This window comes from Sphaerodactylus townsendi, linkage group LG11, assembly GCF_021028975.2.
Source record: "Sphaerodactylus townsendi isolate TG3544 linkage group LG11, MPM_Stown_v2.3, whole genome shotgun sequence".
Classification (NCBI taxonomy): Eukaryota; Metazoa; Chordata; class Lepidosauria; order Squamata; family Sphaerodactylidae; genus Sphaerodactylus; species Sphaerodactylus townsendi.
The window spans coordinates 949349-968255 of NC_059435.1; the positions used below are offsets into that span (position 1 = coordinate 949349).

General features: G+C 51.0%; 1 protein-coding gene across 2 annotated transcripts in view; it reads right to left on the reverse strand.

Moving 5' to 3' along the window:
- The window catches only part of LOC125440531 (ephrin type-A receptor 5-like), an 88073-nt gene extending 79763 nt beyond the window's left edge, over positions 1–8310 (reverse strand). Inside the window, exon 1 of one of the 2 annotated variants that reach the window (XM_048510402.1) lies at positions 8157–8310. In XM_048510402.1, coding sequence (XP_048366359.1) covers positions 8157–8286 — 130 coding nt within the window. In that variant the 5' untranslated portion in view covers positions 8287–8310. The remainder of the gene's footprint in view (positions 1–8156) is intronic. The other variant, XM_048510403.1, reaches the window with a different exon arrangement.
- Positions 8311–18907: the final 10597 nt, after the last annotated feature.

The following is an 18907-nucleotide window of genomic DNA, read 5'->3' on the forward strand; positions in this document are numbered from 1 at the left end:
TGACTCCCACCTCGCGCTTTGGAGAATGGGAGTTTGGCCGGAGGAGAAATGCTGGGCACAAGGCCTCCCCTCCCGCGAAGCAGGCGTTCTGAAGCCTGCCACGATGCCCGCTCGGCTGGACATTTTGGCTTTTCTGAAAACTCCTCTGCATTTAGCCCGGCCACAGCCTTGGTGGCGCCGCACGGCGCAAGGACATTGAGGCGATATTAAAGGTTGCTTTCGGTTTGTGCAGAAGCCGTCCATTCCGGGAGTCTCTACGGGTTGTTGAAACCCTCTCCCAGTGGCCTCCGCCCTTGGGAAGTCATTATCTCCATGGATTTTATTACAGATTTGCCCGACAGTCATGGCAACACGGGTTTGTGGGTGGTGGGGGACTTATTTTCTAAACAAGCCCATTTTATCTCCGTAGGTGCTTCCATCCCCTCCGGCTTCCTAAGTTGGCACGGCTGTTCATTCAACATGTTTATGTCAGTCACTACATTCCATTCTCTCTGTTAAGGTATTCCGGAACGCCCCCAATTCATTTCCCCAAAGTTCTGGAAGGCATTTTAAGCTATAGTCACTACGGGCGTCAGCCCGGTGATGCTTACGCCCCTACGCTTCAAAGTGGACGTGTGGCAGGATCGGAGAGAACGTAACAGAACCCTAGGAGCAGTATTTACGCTTTTGTTACACCAACTACCACTCAAGACAATTGATGCGAGAGCTCATTCCGCTTATGGAGTACGCCTATATAACAATGCGTGTCTATAGCAGGTATACAAAAAAAACCCTTTGAAATTGATGGTCAATTGCGTCAGCTTCCTTCCGCCGCTACAATGCCTTAACTAACAATGGTTGCTTACGGACCCTCCAGAGTTTCAACAATGGATTTCATCCCTAGGCTTTGAGGGATGGAAAGCGTCCAGGACCAAATTTGCATAACAACAGGCTGCTAAGGACTCCCAAAAAGCTGCAGTTGATGTAAACACCGGCCTTTGGATTTCCTCTCGCGTGTGGTAGCTTGGGTGTATTTAATTCTACCAAAATCCTAGAGGTATGTGCATAAAATTTTCCAAACTTGGTATAAAAGATTCGTGGGACCTTTTCAGATTACTTAAAAAGTAATTAATGATGCTCACTCGCCCCGATTGGATTTTGGCTTCTTAACTCTCTTAGTAACATATCCATCCCTGTCTTCCATTCCAGCTTCGCTCAAGGAGGCTCCCGCTTCCGATGCCTAGTTTCCGCTGGCACCCCATTTTAATCTCGTCACGGAGAGGTTCTCCCCCAATCGACTATTATTGATGGCCACAAACACTACGGTGAAATTGATCACTTGGCGCCATCCCCTGGACTCTCGCTGATCGCGAAACGCTTGCAAATATTTAGTCTCTTGGGTGGGATATTCCTTCTGGGTATAATCAATGGGTTTATTCCGAAAATATTGACGCCAGCCTTCACCCTTTATTTCTGCTTTTCCCACCGCCTCTTCCGTGATAAGCCACCTGGGGAGGGGTCTTGCTTTAAGGGAGGCAGAGTGTAAGGGTTTCAATGGTGTTGCTGATGGTAAAAAGTAGTAACCTTGAGTGCAGATTCCCCACGTCTGGCGATGTGGCCAGCTTCATCGGCGGAGAGACCTTATCTCAAAGCTGGAGATGATAGCCTCCGTGCTCCCATGGGAAGCTTGGTGAAGTGGGATGGGGATGAATAGGAGTTGCAACTCCAGCTTCTTGGCGGGAAGTGTCATTCCTGCCACTCGCGCAGGTACTTGAGCTTTCTAAGATGTCTGAATAAACGGTCTTTTTCACCAAAGAGCCTTTTATTTCTGCTTCTATGGAATTCCTTACATCAGGCAAGAGTCCGTTTTAATACAGATCAATATAAAATTGTAATTACAAAGCTCTTCGAAAGAAGAGACAAACAAAACAAAACTAGCATTCTTATGACACTGTGTAGTGACAGATTTGTGTCAGTCAATTTCAAAGCTGGCTGGACTTTGGCATTCCCTAGGCTATTGGTATTGAGGTACTTCAATGTTCATGTTGAAGACGCCTTGTCCAACCAAGCCTTGGGCCAGATGTCATTCATGGCAGAGCTGGGACTCTTCCAATTTGTTCCAGGTCCCACACATAAACCAGGCCACACCCTGGATTTAATTTTCGGGGTGGGCACAAGGGTGAATCCAATTACTACCATTCAACTGCCATCACACCCTAAAGACCCGCCTAAGTATAAGACGCCCTGCCTGCTTAGGTGGTGAACTGAGTGATGCTTGTCTGCTGATATTCTGGAATGCTCTGTGGGTCCCAAGGTCTTCCAGCAACTCATTGGATGAGTTCACAATGTTGGGAGTGCTTTGATTGTGTGTTCCTGCATTGCAGGGGGCTGGACTTGATGGCCCTTGAGGTCTCTTCCAACTCTCTGATTCTATGACTGGAATAACTGGCTCCCTGAAGCCATTGATGAGTTGTACCCCAATGTCCTCTGAGCCCCTGAACCAAACAAGCCCCATCGTACAACCTGGAACTCAGAAGGGCAAACAGGAGCTAAAACAATGAGAGTGAGTTTGGAGGAAGACTCGTAACAAAGAAGCAAGAATATCTTATAAGATGCTTAAGAAAGTCTGTGAGGTGGCGGTGAAAGCTATAAGAGTGGACTATTTAGCAGAGAACATGGAATCAGCCAGCTCACGCCCAGCACAAATTGATGACCTTAATAGATAGGTCCCAGTTGATAGGGAATTGGCTATTAGCTGTAACAAATGTGCAAGCTATTTAGCAGATAAGATCATGTATCTCCACCTGGTCCTCCCAGCCAATCTTGATACGGTAAGTAATAAAACTAGAGCTCCGTGGACTCCTCTTCTTGGGTCTTTTGTTGGACCAATTCAATCCAAATCTCCTTCTGGAGACCTATGTGGACAGAATCCTGAGGGGTTCAGCTTGACAGTCTAATATGGGCCTCCTAGACCTGTGCCTATTCTGGCCGGTAAAAGCCAGTGCAGACGGGGTACAGATATTTCTGGGGGATATTATAAATCTTTCCCACAGTACTGGGATCGTTCTGAGTAAAGGAAGCTGTAGTGACACCACCTTTAGATCACATGTGTCGAACTCAAGGCCCGCAGGCCACATCCAGCCCAGCATACAATATATTCAAATCTGGCCAGAATGAATACCTTACACTTAAGTAACTCCCTGGCCAGGTCCAATGCCTGCCGCCTGGCCCCAGCCCCAGAAGTCCAATTCTGCGATGAGCTGACCTGCCCTGGGGGGGGCTTGGCTTGAATCTTCCTTCATGTCAATGCTATGTCAGGCTTCTGGCAGGGGCAGCATGACGGGAATGAGGGCTCATTTTGCAATTGAATGTCTTTTGGAAATGGGGGAGGGGCAGGCAGTGGCGCAGGAGCAGAGTGAGCAGATGGGGGAAGGTAGCCGTGTTTGGTGCTGGAGCGGGAAAAAGGTGGCCTTGCGCGTGTGTAGATGGAGGGTGCGGGAGCCAAATCCCTGTGCCCCAGCTGAGAGAGTCGTGGCTCTCCCTTCATATCCATTCCCATCCTTTCCCCTTCCCCTGCAGCCAAAGAGAAGTGCCCTTGTGGCGGCCAGCTCTTCCCTGTAGACTTGAACAGCCCCTCTCGGCCCCTCTTTTCCTCCTCACACCTCCACTCATCTCCTCCGTAATGCCTTCAAGAACAGCCACAGCAACCACATGGCGTAGCAGCAGTGGCGTAGGAGGTTAAGAGCTCGTGTATCTAATCTGGAGGAACCGGGTTTGATTCCCAGCTCTGCCGCCTGAGCTGTGGAGGCTCATCTGGGGAATTCAGATTAGCCTTCCGCGTACACTCCCACACACGCCAGCTGGGTGACCTTGGGCTAGTCACAGCTTTCTTGGAGTTCTCCCATTCCCACCACCTACCTCACAGGGTGTTTGTTGTGAGGGGGGGAAGGGCAAGGAGATTGTAAGCCCCTTTGAGTCTCCTGCAGGAGAGAAAGGGGGGGATATAAATCCAAACTCTTCTTCTTCTTCTTCTTCTTCTTCTTCTTCTTCTTCTTCTTCTTCTTCTTCTTCTTCTTCTTCACATTGCTCCAGCATGACCGCCGCCACTCTGCAAAGTTTGCAGACTCTCCTCCTGATTGCCTTTCCCTTGCTCACTCGGCCTGGAGTCTCGGCCCAGGCTCCAGGAGTTGCCAAGCACAGAGAAGCAGGGAGTGTGCAGGAGTAGGAGAAGCTGAGGGATTCTGGGGAGGCTCCTCCCTGCAGTCAGCCATCCAGACCTCCCTCTCGCCTCGGCCCCACCTCAGCTGTCCTCGCGACACTCACACACAAGCAGACCTAATGCCGGATACTGCAAAAGGAGAGCTGCCAATGCCAGTGCACTGCTGCCCAGGCAGTGTCTCTGGATCCCGGCAGACTCCCCTCTTGCTCTGATGCTGTGGCTGCCTCAGTTACACCTGGAGAGAGCACCGACTCTGCCTTGGGTGCTAGCCCAGCCGGGGCCATCGTGTCTGCCTCTGCAATTTCACCAGAGCTGCTGGTTGAGAAAATGTAGGAGTTCAGATTGAGTGGAAGTCGCCTGAAGAGATGTAGATGCACCTAAGTGTCTTTGGACTTGGTGAGGCTGACTTCTGAGTAGGTATAGTCGGAATCGTACACATCGGCTGTTTTTCTAAACATGCACATTTATTTATCGTTTTATCGTTGCATTTTTATACTGCTGCATATCGTTGCATATCGTTGCATTTTTATATCCCCCGGAGGGCTCAAACTTAAATCACAATGACGCAGAGGTGTACCAGGGCCAAATGGTGCCCAGAGGCAAATCCCCCTCTGGGCCCCTCCCTCTCTGTTTGCAGAGCCCCACTTACTCGTGAGTAAGCGTGGCTTGCTAAGTCCTGCTTACTCGTGAGTAAGTGGGGCTCCAGCCCCTCTCCGCTGCCTGGCAGCTGGGGGGCAAGTGTAGTGGGGGCAAACTCAGGAAGCTATTAGTTTCAACATTAGCTGGCACCCTCCCTGGCCATTCAGTTTCCCCTTTGCTGTCAGCTCTCCCCGGGCCAAGCTACACAGATAAGCGGAGAGGGGCTGCTGCTGCCGCCGCCTCCCTGCCTAGCAGCGGGGGGGGGGGGTTATATATTTTTTAAAGAAATAATACACTACCTTTTGTTTATCCTGTTCGGCCCGCAACCTAAAGTGTGCTTTGAGTTTTGGCCCCCTGAGTGATTGAGTTTGACACCCCTGCTTTAGATTGACCAATTACCGCCCAGTGCCAAATCTACCTTTCTTTGGTACAGTTATTGAGATCCCAATCGCCAAGCAGCTCCAGGCTTATCTGGTGGAAATCTCCACCCTGGTTCTATTCCAATCTGGCTTCTCCCCTGGCCACGGGGTGGAAACAGCTCTGACTGCCCTCACTGGTGACCTCTGGAGAGACCAGGACTGGGGCCAAGCAGATTGAGCCGGGCTTGCTGCCTTTGGGCTTCACAGCAGTGTTCGACTCAGTCAATGATAACATTCTGGCTAATGGCCTTGACAGTACTGAGATATCTGGGATAGTCACGCAGTGGCTACGGGCACCTAGGAGTGGCAGATATTTGTTTGCTCTTTCTGATCTGGAGCACCAACGTGCCATCACTTTGGCCACATGCAATGTGCTTCCTTCTCTGCCTTTGAGTGGGATGGAAGAGGCTCCAAAACACCCCATAGCCAGTGTTTGTGCATCTGCATGCTGAGAACTGCAGAAACTGTTCTCAGCATGCTCTGTATTATTGCCCCCCTTCATAACCAGGCCAGAACAAAGTTCCTCTCAACCTTATTGATGGGCTTAGAGTGCTGGACAGACCAGCAGAAGACAATTTATCTGTTAAACAACGAATCCAGTGATGCTCTACTCTGGTGGAATGCTCTGTCCAGTGATACCAGGGTCTTGTGGGACCTGAGGCAGTTCCACTTGGAGGTCTTGTTCCACCAGGCGAGGGTTGAGGAACAGCCAGATAGCATACACCTCTTGGCCCCGATCCCATTCCACTCCAATCTGTTACACATTATTTATTTCTTTGACAGTAAACTGATTTTATGTTGATTGTCCTGGTTTTTCTATTGCATCCATCAATTTTGTATGATTTAACTTTACTGCCATCCGGAATGTCTGTAACAGTCAAATGTATTAGAACTGTTTTATTAGGAGTTTATTGGGTAATCACTGTTTTATTATAATTGGGGTATATATTGTTGATGTGAGCTGTTTCCATTGATGTGCTGGAAACCGCCCAGAACCCACAAGGGGAGGGATGGTATAAAAGCCCAATAAATAAATAAGTAAATGTTGGAAATAAAAGTCTGCAAAATTCGGAAACATTTTTGTTTCAGTGGGGAGGTAAGGGACATGGAGTGAAGGCTGCACTCCGCAAAAACGCATGTGCAAGTGATTTCCAGGCTTGGGGACATCCACTGTGCCCGCAATTAACATGACTAGGGGTAAGCTTTTCCATCAGCCAATAGGAAAGAGTTCTTTTAAGGAACCAAAATACTCCTCAACTGTGTCTGCTGAGGGGAAAGAACCCAGATTCACTCGGGAAACCCACTGCCCGTGGTGGCCCACAGGGAAAGGTCAGGAGCAGCCATGCTTTCACTGAACCGGATCAGGGGTTCTCTACAGGAGGACATGTTTTCAGAGACTGAGATATTCTGGTGTAATTGGCCAAGCTGTCCTGCTGCGTAAATTGCATGTCAAATAAGGCTTGTTTGCAAATCATCCTCCAAATGAATAATCTGGGTCCACTTTTAAATCTCCCCTAGCATCTACTAGGTGCCAATTAGAGGGATACGAGAGTTTACACCCAAAGAGAGGGTAGATGCAGGCAAGCACCCCTCCTGTAAAACGGCTGGCTGAGGGAATCACGAAGTTTGGTTCCAGGAAGCAAGTTATTGCAGCTGTCCATATCCAGATGACACAGGATCTAGACTGGGATTCATATAATGGTCCCACATAAAAAAGCAGAACACAAAACCCAACAGCTCTTCCAGCAGATCGAAGCATTTTCAGGAACAAAAACTTCAGCTAATCCTTTATCACAAATTCAGTCCATCGAAAGGTGCAAGCTTATCAACTCCTGCAATGTCGGGCAACAACTTCCATTTCCCCTGTGCTGTAGTGTGGGAGAGCTTGATTCCTCTCTCAGCCTCAACTGGAAAGGACAACCTTGAAGCTAAGTCCGAGCTTCCTCCCGATGCCTTACCAAATTGCGGAACAGGGGGGGGGGGGGGGCTATTGCAAACATCAACCCAGCAAAGCATGAATTACATTGGAGTTTGGCACCACCGTCTTCAGTAACCCCGGTTCCACTACCAGCAGAAGTCACCTCGTTGTCCAAGCAGCTTGATGGTTTTCACACGGCCCCTTCCACCACCATCGGGGTGTCCCAGCGCTGGAGCCCCTGACCGGCCATCACGCTGGACTTCATCACAGGTGTCTGCAAGAAGCCAGCCTGCCCGCCGGATCCCTCCCTGGTTTCACCGAGGCCGCTGCAGCAGCTGGTGGCCACAGAAGGCGAGCAGCAGGCGAGCCTCAGCCCCACAGGCGGGACCGTCCGACAGCTCAAGCCGTCCTGTGGATTCCCGCCGCCGGCCTGTTTCAGGGTGCCATGAATGCAAGCACGGGTGTGCGTGGGGTGTGGGGGTGTGAAATCCTGATCCCAGCAGGACGACGACACGGCAGCCGGCCCTGGCGAAGGCTCTTCTCGGAGGGGCCCAGATGCGACCCAGCAAAGAGGCGGCCAGTTCCCCCACCACCCTTGCCCAAAAGAAAAGCCGCTGACAAGCCAGGAGAGTGACATGAAGCAGTCCAGGGGGGGTGGGGTGGCCGATGTCCTCTGGAGGGGACAAGTCATCTGGGGGGGGGGCGAAGGGGGGCAGAGGGCCAAGAAGCTGCCAGCCACCTTCCCCGCCTGCCTCCCCCACCCCGCGTCCCTCCCCCGCCCAGGCTTCGGGAGACCCCGGCTAAGGGATGCCCTTTGCCGCTGGCTGGCAGCGGTAGGAGCCGTTCTCGGGGGTTCCCGCTGCAGGAAGGCGAGAAGGAGCCACTCCTCCGGCCGGGCTGGACGGTCTCCGGCGGCGGGAGGGCAGGTGGACAGGTAGGGGCCGGCCAAGCGGAGCCCCCCCCCCCGACCCGCAACACTCACCTTGGCTGCCGGCCGCGCTGCCCACGACGCCGCGGGGGGCTCCGCCGGCCGGGACCAGTAGCGCCAGCAGCAGCAGCAGCAGCAGCAACGGCGGCGGCGGCGGCGGAGGGGAGCGCGGGGCGGCGGGCATCCTCGGGCTGCTACTGCTGCTGCTGGCGGCTCTTCGTGTGCCGCCGCGACGCCGGACCGCCCGCCCGCCCGCCTCCTTCCTCCTCCTTCCTCCTCCTCCTCCTCCTCCTCGGTCCTGCTGCCGCGGCCGCCGAATCCCTCCTGCTCCGCTCGACCGCCGCCGCCGCCGCGCAACGACCCGCCACGCCGGGAGGAAGTGCCTCAAGCCCCGCCCCGCCCCGCCCCTCGGCGACCGAGAGGCAGGGCCACGCGCAAGGAGGGAGGGAGGGGGCTTGGAGCGGCGGGGGGCAGGAGCTGAACTCCCCCCCCCACCTCCGCCAGACGGAGAACGGGCGGCTCCTGACATGACCCCCCCCCCCAGCTGCTGCCTCCTGCCTCCGGAGGAGCCCGCCTGGTCAGCTGCTGCTGGCTGGCCTGCGAGCCCGGCGATCGGAGCCCCGGACTGACGCCACGGTGGGGGCCCAGCTCCGAGGGAGGGGGGGGGGCTTCCGTCAGGGTCGGGGAGCGACGGGCTCGCCCCGAATGGCCAGGCATCCCAAGCAGCAGCTCGCTCCCTCTGGTTTGGCTCACACCAGCTCGCTTTAAAGCCAGTTAGATATAACAGTTATACATTTCTGTTCTTTAAACTATAAATATCGTGAAATGATGGTTTTTTCCTTGAAGTGACCCCACCCGAGTGATGCTTGGGGTTTTGGTGAATTTTGACACTCCAGGCTCAAAAGGCTGCCCATCACTGGCCTAGGACTTGGAACCCCTGAACAGCCTCCTGCCTCTCTCAGTCACCTGCCTTGGCATTGAGCAACCATTTCCTCAGCTTTGTCTTACTAACTCCAGTTATTTATACTGTCGTATCATTGCAGAGGACTCACCTGGACTTCAGAGCATTTCCTCTCATCAACACAGACTCAGTTCTGGGGTAATAATGGGAGGGGTTAAGTGCTATGGCTGAAGTGGTTTCCTGAGGAACAGAGCTCTTTCAAGATAATCCAACCTGAAGGCTGATTCCGCACGGGCCAAAAACAGCAGTGTGAAAACAGTATGAACCCTTTTACACCGGGCTTACACTCGATGTTTTGGCCCGATATAGAATCAGTCATGATGTGTTTCATAACCTTTCTGAGCCTGCGGGTGCCTTTGGGATTCTGACATGACGTGGTGGGCACAGTGACAGAATGACAGCCATAAAATGACTGTCACGAAGACAGGCTGAGAACCTGGCACCAGCCAAGATCCACTAGAACCCGTTTCTGGAATAGCTTCACAGATTTCCTACCACAGTGTTATGATAATGTATGTGACTCATGTATGCAAATCAGGGTTCAGCCAAGATCCAACAGGCCCCATTTCTCCAGAGCTCAGGGAATATTGTACATTGTCAGCTGACTCCACAAGGACAACAGGTAACAATGACTCCCAGGCGCCAATGGGGGGGCACAAAAATGATCCTCCCTCCTCCCACCGGGCCAACCCCAAGTTTCTCGAGAAGAGCTTGGGAGGCACCCCTGAGTCCTGCCCCCAAGCCACCTCCCACCTTCCACAGCCTGTCTGAGCCACCTCCTTCCCTCCCCAGACCCTTGGAGGCAGGGCTCAGGGGTGGATTAGACGGGCACCTCAGGCGGCAGGCCGCATCCTTAACTCTGGGCTGCCTCACGCCCAGCTACCTCTGGACTCCTTCCACTCTCCGCCCTCCTGGGTGGTGGCTGAGCGGAGCTGGGTTCAGCCTCCTTCCCTGGGTTGGGTCTGGGGAGGGCAGGAGGTATGTTTGCAGGGGAGGAGGGGGAGCGGGTTTCAGATTAGCTCACTGGGCCAGGAACCAACCTGCCGCTATGTGCCTGGGTCCTGAGCCATATCCCTAAGCTGCCAGCCAGCCTAGAGCCGGGGCCTGAGCAGGTGTTGTCCCCAGGGCACCCATTTCCCCCCCAATACGCCTCTGTGTTTACTGAAAGCAGAGTGCGCAGGTTCCGCAGCAACTTGGCCACTCTCTTGACGGATCATCCATGTTTTCCAGACTGTTCTCCCCTTCCCTGTACCCTCTGATTCTTCTGGCTTTTGCTCCTGTCTGTGAGGCCTTTGTATTTTAGCTGGTTTTGGCTAATTATTTGGAATGCCTCCAGCTTAGTGCTGTCCCTTTGTTCCACTCCCCAGATGAAGGAATAATAGCTTGTGAATTAATTGGAAGGTTAATTGGGAGGTTCCCCACGCACAGATTTTTCCCACACTGGAGTTTTGTCCTCTGTCAGGGCCTATTCCTGCAGCTGTTCAAAAGCCATCTCCTGAAGAGTCTGGTTCCTTCCAGGGCCAGAATCCCAGTGTTTCCAGGCTGGGACCACGAATCAGCTTTCTACCAGCATGGCCAATTGGCCATGCTGACAGAGGCTGATGGGAATTGTAGTTCCTGAACATCTGGAGAGCCGCAGGTTCCCTACCCCTGCTCCAGCCTGTCTGGTCCTGTCCGGTCCTGAGCCCTGCAAATAGAGAGGGTTCTCTGCAATGTGGCAGCCATTCCCTGGTTCAGATTGCACTGAGGGGTCTTCCAGGATACTGACCGCAGCCCCACCTGCCCGTCTCTCTGGAAGATGGAATGGGAGCAATACTGAGCAACTGCACAGAGCTCCTGTTGTGGTGTTACATAATAAGGCACGTGAATCATTTCTAACATTTTAGTAAGCTGAAATGTAATGACTTCAGTCAGTTTCCACTGGGCTTTGGTCTTGGGAACGCCCCCAGTTCAGGTCTTGGACTTGGCCACCCAAAAGAGGGGCATGAGCCCATTTGGTGGCTTGCTGCCTTCCCGCACCATCTGGAAGCCCTCCGGGGGCCGTGCAGCAGCGGCACTCTGCGTTGGCCTGTAAAGGACTGTCCGAAGGAATGCATAATCCGTAGTGGGGATGACGTGGGAGGGCTACAGACAAACACAGTTACGTGTACTTAAGAGGTTCAGAGTGACAGGAATGTGATCTTATGCCACCCAAAGCTTGGCTGGTAAATTTGTCTTTTATTGTCTAATTTATTTATTATTGCTTTAATTAATTTATTTCTACCCCTCCTTTCTCCCCAGTGGTGGCTTGCATCATTCTCCTCTCCTCCATTTTGTCCTCACAACAACCCCATGAGGTAGGTTAGGCAGTATGACTGGCCTAAGGTGGAGTGAACTTCTATGGCATGAAAGGGAATTCAGATCATAATCTGACACTCATAACCACTACCCCACACTGCCTCTATATCAACCAGGGTGTCCAGTTCAGTCCTATGCAGAATTATAACCTTGTTCAGGGCAACACTTCAAATGTCCCAGAGTCAGCTACCAGCGTAACAAGGCACATTTCAGTTTTTAAAAATATAAATGGATTATAACGCTGATCCTCCTTCACCGGCTTTCCCTTCTCCGCATCTCCCTCTGGCAGCACCTGGGCCTCTCAAGAGCCAGCCAGGATGCCTGTGGTGTCGCCTTTCATCCCCCACGAAAAGTGCACTTCATGCAGGCAGGTGCATTCTTGGGATCTCTTTGCGTGGATTAGTTGCCCTGCTCCCCACCCCAATACGCTCTAATCTACTGACAGTAATGCTTACTGCCAAAGCCATTACTAAACCACTGTGAACTCACACAAGATAATGCATGACCACGGGGCTTTTCGTGTTTCCCTGCACCCCCCCCCCCCCATATTGGGTGTGGGCACCAAGCTGTTGTTTGAACTCCAGACGGAGAAATAAAGGAATAAAATAAAGTATGCTGTTAATGTACAGGCCAGTTTTTCCCAGTCGATCTCTCAGTACTCAAAAAAGATACTGTGTTGCTGTGGATTTGACATCTTTCCAGGTTTACACTGCCAAGTTTCCTGAAGATCCAATCTTGAGACCCAGGATCAGAGTCTTGGGGGAAGGGGCTGCTGCGGAGCCCCTCAGCATCCTGTTCGCCTGGCAATCCTGGCTCCGTTCAGATATGAATTCTTCCAAGGCCAGCGACCTCCTACTCCTGTGTAACTGCACCCAGATGTCATGAGCCTTATTCTTTGGTTCCTTCTAGACAATGTATTTTTTCAAAAACGCCGAAGGCGCTGCAATGACCGCATTCCCACCTATTGTTGTTCTGCTTGGGTGAGGCACAGCACTGCAGCAAACTATCTCTGGGCTCGAATTAGGGTTGCCAGCTTTGGGTGGGGAATTCCTAGAGGTTTTGGATGTGGAGCCGGAGAAAAGTGGGGTTTGGGGAGAGGAGGGACCTCAATGGGATTCAGTGCCCACCCTCCAAAGCAGCCATTTCCCCTGGGAGAGCTCAGATCTGACCACGGAGGTTTGGAGCAGGGGTATCTGTCCAAAGCAGAGCCCAGGGCAAGTGCTACAGCTTGCCCACCCCCAAACTCCATGTGTGGTTTGGGGATGATGAGTGTGCCTGTTGAATGCTGGGGTCAGCTGGGTCAAGCTTTAAACTGCAAGCTTGAAGCTCAGCCCAGCCAGGTGAACCCCAGCATGGAACTGAGTACTGGGTCTGACCGACTTTAGCTTTATACTGCTGGCTCCACACACATAGAAAGAGGAGGAGGAGGAGGAGGAAAGTTGGATTTATATCCCCCCCTTTCTCTCCTGTAAGGAGATTTAAAGGGGCTGACAATCTCCTGTCTCTTCCCCCACACACACACACACACCACAAACACCATGTGAGGTGGGTGGGGCTAAGAGAGCTCCGAAGAACTGTGACTAGCCCAAGGCTACCTAGCTGGCATGTGTTGGTGTGCTCAAGCTAATCTGGTTCCCCAGATAAGTCTCCACAGCTCAAGTGGCAGAGCGGGGAATCAAACCCGGTTCTCCAAATTAGAGTGATCTGCTTTTAACTACTACACCTTGCTGGCTCTTGCATACACACACACCCCAAGTTCTACTTGAGCAAAGGTGGGACTTGGGGGCGGAGCTAGCAGTATAAAGCTGGAGTTAGTCAGGCTGAGTGCTCATTTCGATGCTGAACTCCACCTGGCTGGGTCCAGCTCAGGCCCCATAACTCATTATCTGGCTTGCCTGACAAGGTGGTTGTGAGGGAGGGGCCATGTCTGCTGCGCTGAGCCAGACTGGAGTGTCACAGTCCTTTTTGCTGCCCTTTGGCTTCCCATCAGTGCACTTATCAGGACTGACAGTCATTCACCTTCGGGAATTTGAAACAGGCCCATTCCTATGTTTGGGTGGGAGATGAGGATGTTTGGGGCAACTTGAATACTTGAATTTGCCACCTTCTGGGGAAAAAAAGGACACCAAATAGCTTCTGACCAGCAGAAGCAGATGTTTGGGGATTTTGCAGGGTTGCCAACCTCTAGATGTGGGCTAGAATTATATTGGATCTCCAGGTAACAGAAGAAAAAAGGTGATTTTATACCCCACTTTTCCTTTATCTTTAAGAATTCTCAAAACAGCTTACCCACATCTTACTCAAAACCCTACCCACAACAGCCACCTTGTGAGGCAGGTGAGGCTGAGAGAGTTTGGAGAGAACTGTGACTGGCCCAAGGTCACCCAGCAGGCTTCTTGTAGAGGAGTGTAGAATCAAACCCAGTTCCCCAGACTAGAGCCCACCTTCTCTCAACCACTACACCACATTGGCTCTCAGGGGAGCTGCCCAGGGAAGCTCCCCCTGTTGCCCATGGGCTAAGACTGCCCATGCTTGGTGGAGATAGATGGCAATGCTCAGCCTTGTTCAAAGTTTGCATTAGTAACTATGAGTTAGGCCATTCAATGGAGCTCACCATGAAGATGGCTGGCATCATGGTGCAGAGGAGTAAAGCGAAATTCAAGGAGGTGCTGAAAAGTGAGAAGATGAGCCCCAATAACAGACACCTTGTGGTGTAGGCAGGGCTGAGAGAATTCTGAGAGAACTGTGACTGGCCCAAGGTCACCCAGGCAGGCAGGCAGGCAGGGCATGGTCAGGTCCAGTCTTGCAGGACAGAACAGGCAGCAGACAAGACCATAGTCAGAAGACAGTCCAATGGGTCAAGGCAGAAGGCAGGCGAAGGCACAGTCACGGGTCAGTTCAACAGGCTGATCAGGTAAACAGGCTGGGACTCAGCAGTAGACCAGGCACACTGGAAACACATTTGTTGCACCCAGGCAGAAGTAAGCTCACAGCAAGGCTTATAGAGAGAGTCTTGTCCAAGGGGCTGGGATTCTGCAAGGAGTTAATCCTCATCAGATGCAGACACTTCTATTTTCCTATATCTTACTGCAATACGAGCACTCCTCCTTTGCTTCTGCAACAGCGGCCTCTGCTTCTGTCTCCTGTGCACAGCTGATTCATTACTGGGTTCCCTAGGAGGATCTGCAGGCAACTCAGCCTGCACGTCATCAAACAGGGAAGGGCTGGGAGTTGGCTCTGCTGCCTGGTCTTGCCCAGGAGCAGCCAACTCTGGCTGCACCGTGTTGTCAGGTTCTGCATCAGAGTCCTCTGTATCCTGGTACCCAGGGGCTGGCTCATGACACGCAGCAGGCTTCTTGTGGAGGAGTGGGGAATTGAACCTGGTTCTTCCAATTAGAGTCTGCCACTCCTAAACACGACACCACGCTGGTTCTCAGTTCCCCTGGAGAAAATGGATGTTTTGGAGGATCGGGTCTATGGCATTATACTGCACTGAGATCCCTTCCCAGGCTCTGATCCAACATCCTTAGAAATCTTTCAAGCCAGTGCTGACAATCCTAACTGACAAGGAACTATGGAACTGCATTCGTCACCTACCCCTACATCATCTACTCAGGTTGTACAGTGGTAAATAAACCATTTCAATCTAGAAGGCCCCGTGCCTCTCCAATGTGAGGAAGCTGCTCCTGCAAAGGGCTGTCCCCAGACCTCCTCCCACCCAGAGGGAGCTGGATCCCTGTCTGAGCCTTAGGGAAGGATGCAAGCACAAAGACTCCTTTGGAGAAGAGGAGCACAGTTTCCCCATCTGGAAACAAAGATGCCACCCAATCCTCCCCCAGAATTGAGGCTAGTGTAAATAGAAAGTGTGTGTAATTTGCCTTGACCAAGGCAGCATGAGCATGAATCCAGGCAACATGTGATGAGACAGAAAACATCTTCTGAATGGCTTTAAGAGAAAACGTTTGAAATATCAATAAGAAGTTAAAGGAAGGAAATACTTCCCATGTTTATTTTTTTTTAAGAAACCCAATCTCCTTTCATGATAGAGATTGGGGGAGTGGAAGACCACTATGGTGGGGGGGAAGGGGTGTCAAGTCACAGCTGATTTATGAAGACCCCCCATAGGGTTTTTAAGGCCAGAGGTATTCAGAGGTTATGGGCCATTGCCTATCCCTACATAGCAACCCTGGACTTCCTTATTTTATTTATTTATTTATCATATTTATATACTGCCCTCCCCAAAGGCTCAGGGCGGTGTCCATCAATATTAAAACAGTTTAAAACATCATCACAATATATAAATTAACATAAAAGAATACATTCCTTGATGGTCTTGTCCAAGGTTGACCATGCCTTACTTCCAAAATCTGACTAAATCACAGTAGATCAGACTAGCCTTGGCCATTCAGTCAGGGCAGGCTACATTGTGGTGGTGGAAAGTGTTGAGGCAATATACTCAAGTGCAAGAAGATGTAGGTCTGAACTTGTCGCATACAGTTTAGGATTGGGGTAAAAGGACTGAAGGAATAATACTTAGGCAGGTAGGGCCAAAGTGCCCAGCCATAACACCACCACCTCCCTGCTAGAAAGAACATCTTTCAGAGGACTGCAGCTATTAAAAAAAACACACACCCTGTGTAGCAAAATCATTCCACCAGTATAATGCCTGACCATGGAGCTTCCACAAAATCCCACAATATCTTTCCCCATAAGTCTGACATTTGGTAGTGTAATATAGCCACATTTCAGAATGATTCATTGCAAAACAGCGGATATTTCAATTTAAAAAAATTATGCTAGTTGCAATCCTGCATCATTTGGTACCACTTTTTTCTTTTCTTTTTGTTCAGAGAAAACATAGTGCTTTAACATTTTCTTTTGTCCTTAAACTGGGTCTATAACTCAAGTTTATTTTCCAGGTTGGCTTGAAGCAAAGTGACTGTTTGGGATGTCAGGAGACAGAGAAGGTCCCACAAATGTCTTATTTAAAGTCATGGAAAATCTTTGCAGGCTTGGTGGTTTTCCTCCTGGAGATACAGAGAAATCTGTGAAAGACCGGCCTGGAGCCCCAGCCAAGGACGTAGGTAAGGGGGGGGTTTCTCGGGGTCAACCCGCCCCATTCATGTCCGAAGCTCCGCCCACCCGTTTGTGGGTTTTTAAAACATTTTTAGTTCTTTTTCGGTTTTTGGCCTGCAGGGGGCGCATTGTTTAGGCTAGCTAGCACCACCAAACTTTCAGGGATTGTTTGGGGGAATCTCTTGATGATATTACCCAGGTTTGGTGAGATTTGGTTCATGGGGTCCAAAGTTATGGACTCCCAAAGGGGGTGACCCCATCCTCCATTGTTTCCAATGGGAGCTAATAGAAGATGGGGGCTACATCTTTGAGGGTCCATAACTTTGGACACCCTGAACCAAACTTCACCAAACCTGGCAGGTATCATCAGGAGATTTTCTTTTGGATACCACACAGGCTTTGTGAAGTTTGGTCCAGGGGGTCCAAAGCTATGGACTCCCAAAGGGGGTGCCCGCATCCCCCATTATTTCCAATGGGAGGTAATAGGAGATGGGGCTACACTTTTGAGGGTCCATAACTTTGGACCCCCTGAACCAAACTTCACCAAACCTGGGTGGTATCATTAGGAGAGTCTCCTAAAGATACCCTGAAAGTTTGGTGCTGCTAGATTAACAATTGCACCCCTGACAGCAGGCACCCCCCAAATTTCCCCAGATTCTCCTTTTAAACCCACCCCCTTCGGCATGGATTTAAAGGGAGAATATGGCCTCTTCCGCACACGCAAAATAATGCGTTTTCAAACCACTTTCACAACTGTTTGCAAGTGGATTTTGCCATTCTGCACAGCTTCAAAGAGCGCTGAAAGCAGTTTGAAAGTGCATTATTCTGCATGTGCGGAATGAGCCTATGAGGTCCTCAGTTTAGAAGAAGAAGAAGAGTTGGGATTTATATCCTCCCTTTCTCTCCTGTAGGAGACTCAAAGGAGCTTACAATCTCCTTGACCTTCCCCCCTCACAACAAGCACCTTGTGAGGTGGGTAGGGCTGAGAGAGCTCCGAAAAGCTGTGACTAGCTCAAGGTCACCCAGCTGGCATGTGTGGGAGTGCACAGGCTAATCTGAATTCCCCAGATAAGCCTCCACAGCTCACAGCAGAGCAGGGAATCAAACCCGGTTCCTCCAGATTAGAATGCACCTGCTCTTAACCATTATGCCACATTGAAAGTGATGCTGTTTCACGGTGCTGTTTGGGGTGGATTCCAGCATCACAGCGGCTGCCTGGGGGGCGGGGGGGGGCGCAAAACTCAGATTTTGCACTGGGCTCCATTTTCCTTCTATGCCTCTACCCAGAGAGGAGGGCAGAAGGAACTGCCAGCTGCCGGTTGGGAGCCCAGCTGGTGGGGGGCAGTGGAGGGCAGGGCGGGGAAGTCTGCCATCCCCGGCCTTGGAGAGCTGCTTTTATAAATGCTAGGCCGGGGAGGTGTGGTCTTGGGGAGGTGGCAGGTGGGGGGTGGCCCCACCCCGAACCCCCCCATAAAAAATCTATACCTACGTCCCTGGCCCCAGCCAGGCACCTCTGCAGTGAAAAGGGGGTGTGAACTGCCCTGCTGGCCCAGCCTAAATCTAGAAAAAGAAACCAAGTCCATGAAATACCTTTCATTGGGACCAACCCAAATGCCACAAAACATGGTGTCAGTTTTTGAGCTCACCATACTCTCCGTCAGGCCTGGAGATTACTTTTTTTTTTTTTAATGGAGGAGGTGAAAAGGTGGATTTTCCATTTCCAGGTCTAGCAGCTCAGTCATGGTAGCCTCCAGTCTTAGGTGCTAACAATCTCTCCATGCCTAGTTGGATTGCTGTAGGTGTCAGGCGGCACCACTTTGCATTCTGGGAAGAATATGCCAATCATGGAGGTCCATTATTATTATTGCAGATTTCACAGCTGCCAGATCTTTAGCTGGTTGTTGGCCTTCATTACAATTCGAGCCTCACCCAGAAGCCTAGAAAGTTGTAATATATCGGCATATTATTATTATTATTATTATTATTATTATTATTATTATTATTATTATTATTATTATTATTATTATTATTATTATTATTATTATTATTATTATTATACTACAAAATATACGGCAGCCAGGTATCACTGTCGGTGTTGGTCTACGTCACCATCGAGCCCCAGCCAGGGGCCTAGGATGTTGTGACGTATCGGCGAAGGATGTTTGCGGAGCCTAGCAGCGCGGCTTTTTGAAGTTGACAGATGTTGATTTTGTCAATGTTAATTTGTTTCAAGTGCTGCCCCAGGTCTTTTGGGACAGCACCCAGCGTGCCAATGACCACTGGCACCACTGCTGCTGGTTTGTGCCAAAGACGCTGGGTCTTGATCTTTAAATCCAGGTATTTCGCGATCTTTTCATGTTGTTTTTCGTTGTCCCTACTGTCATTGGGTATCGCGATATCAATGATCCACACCTTTTCTGGTTCAACGATG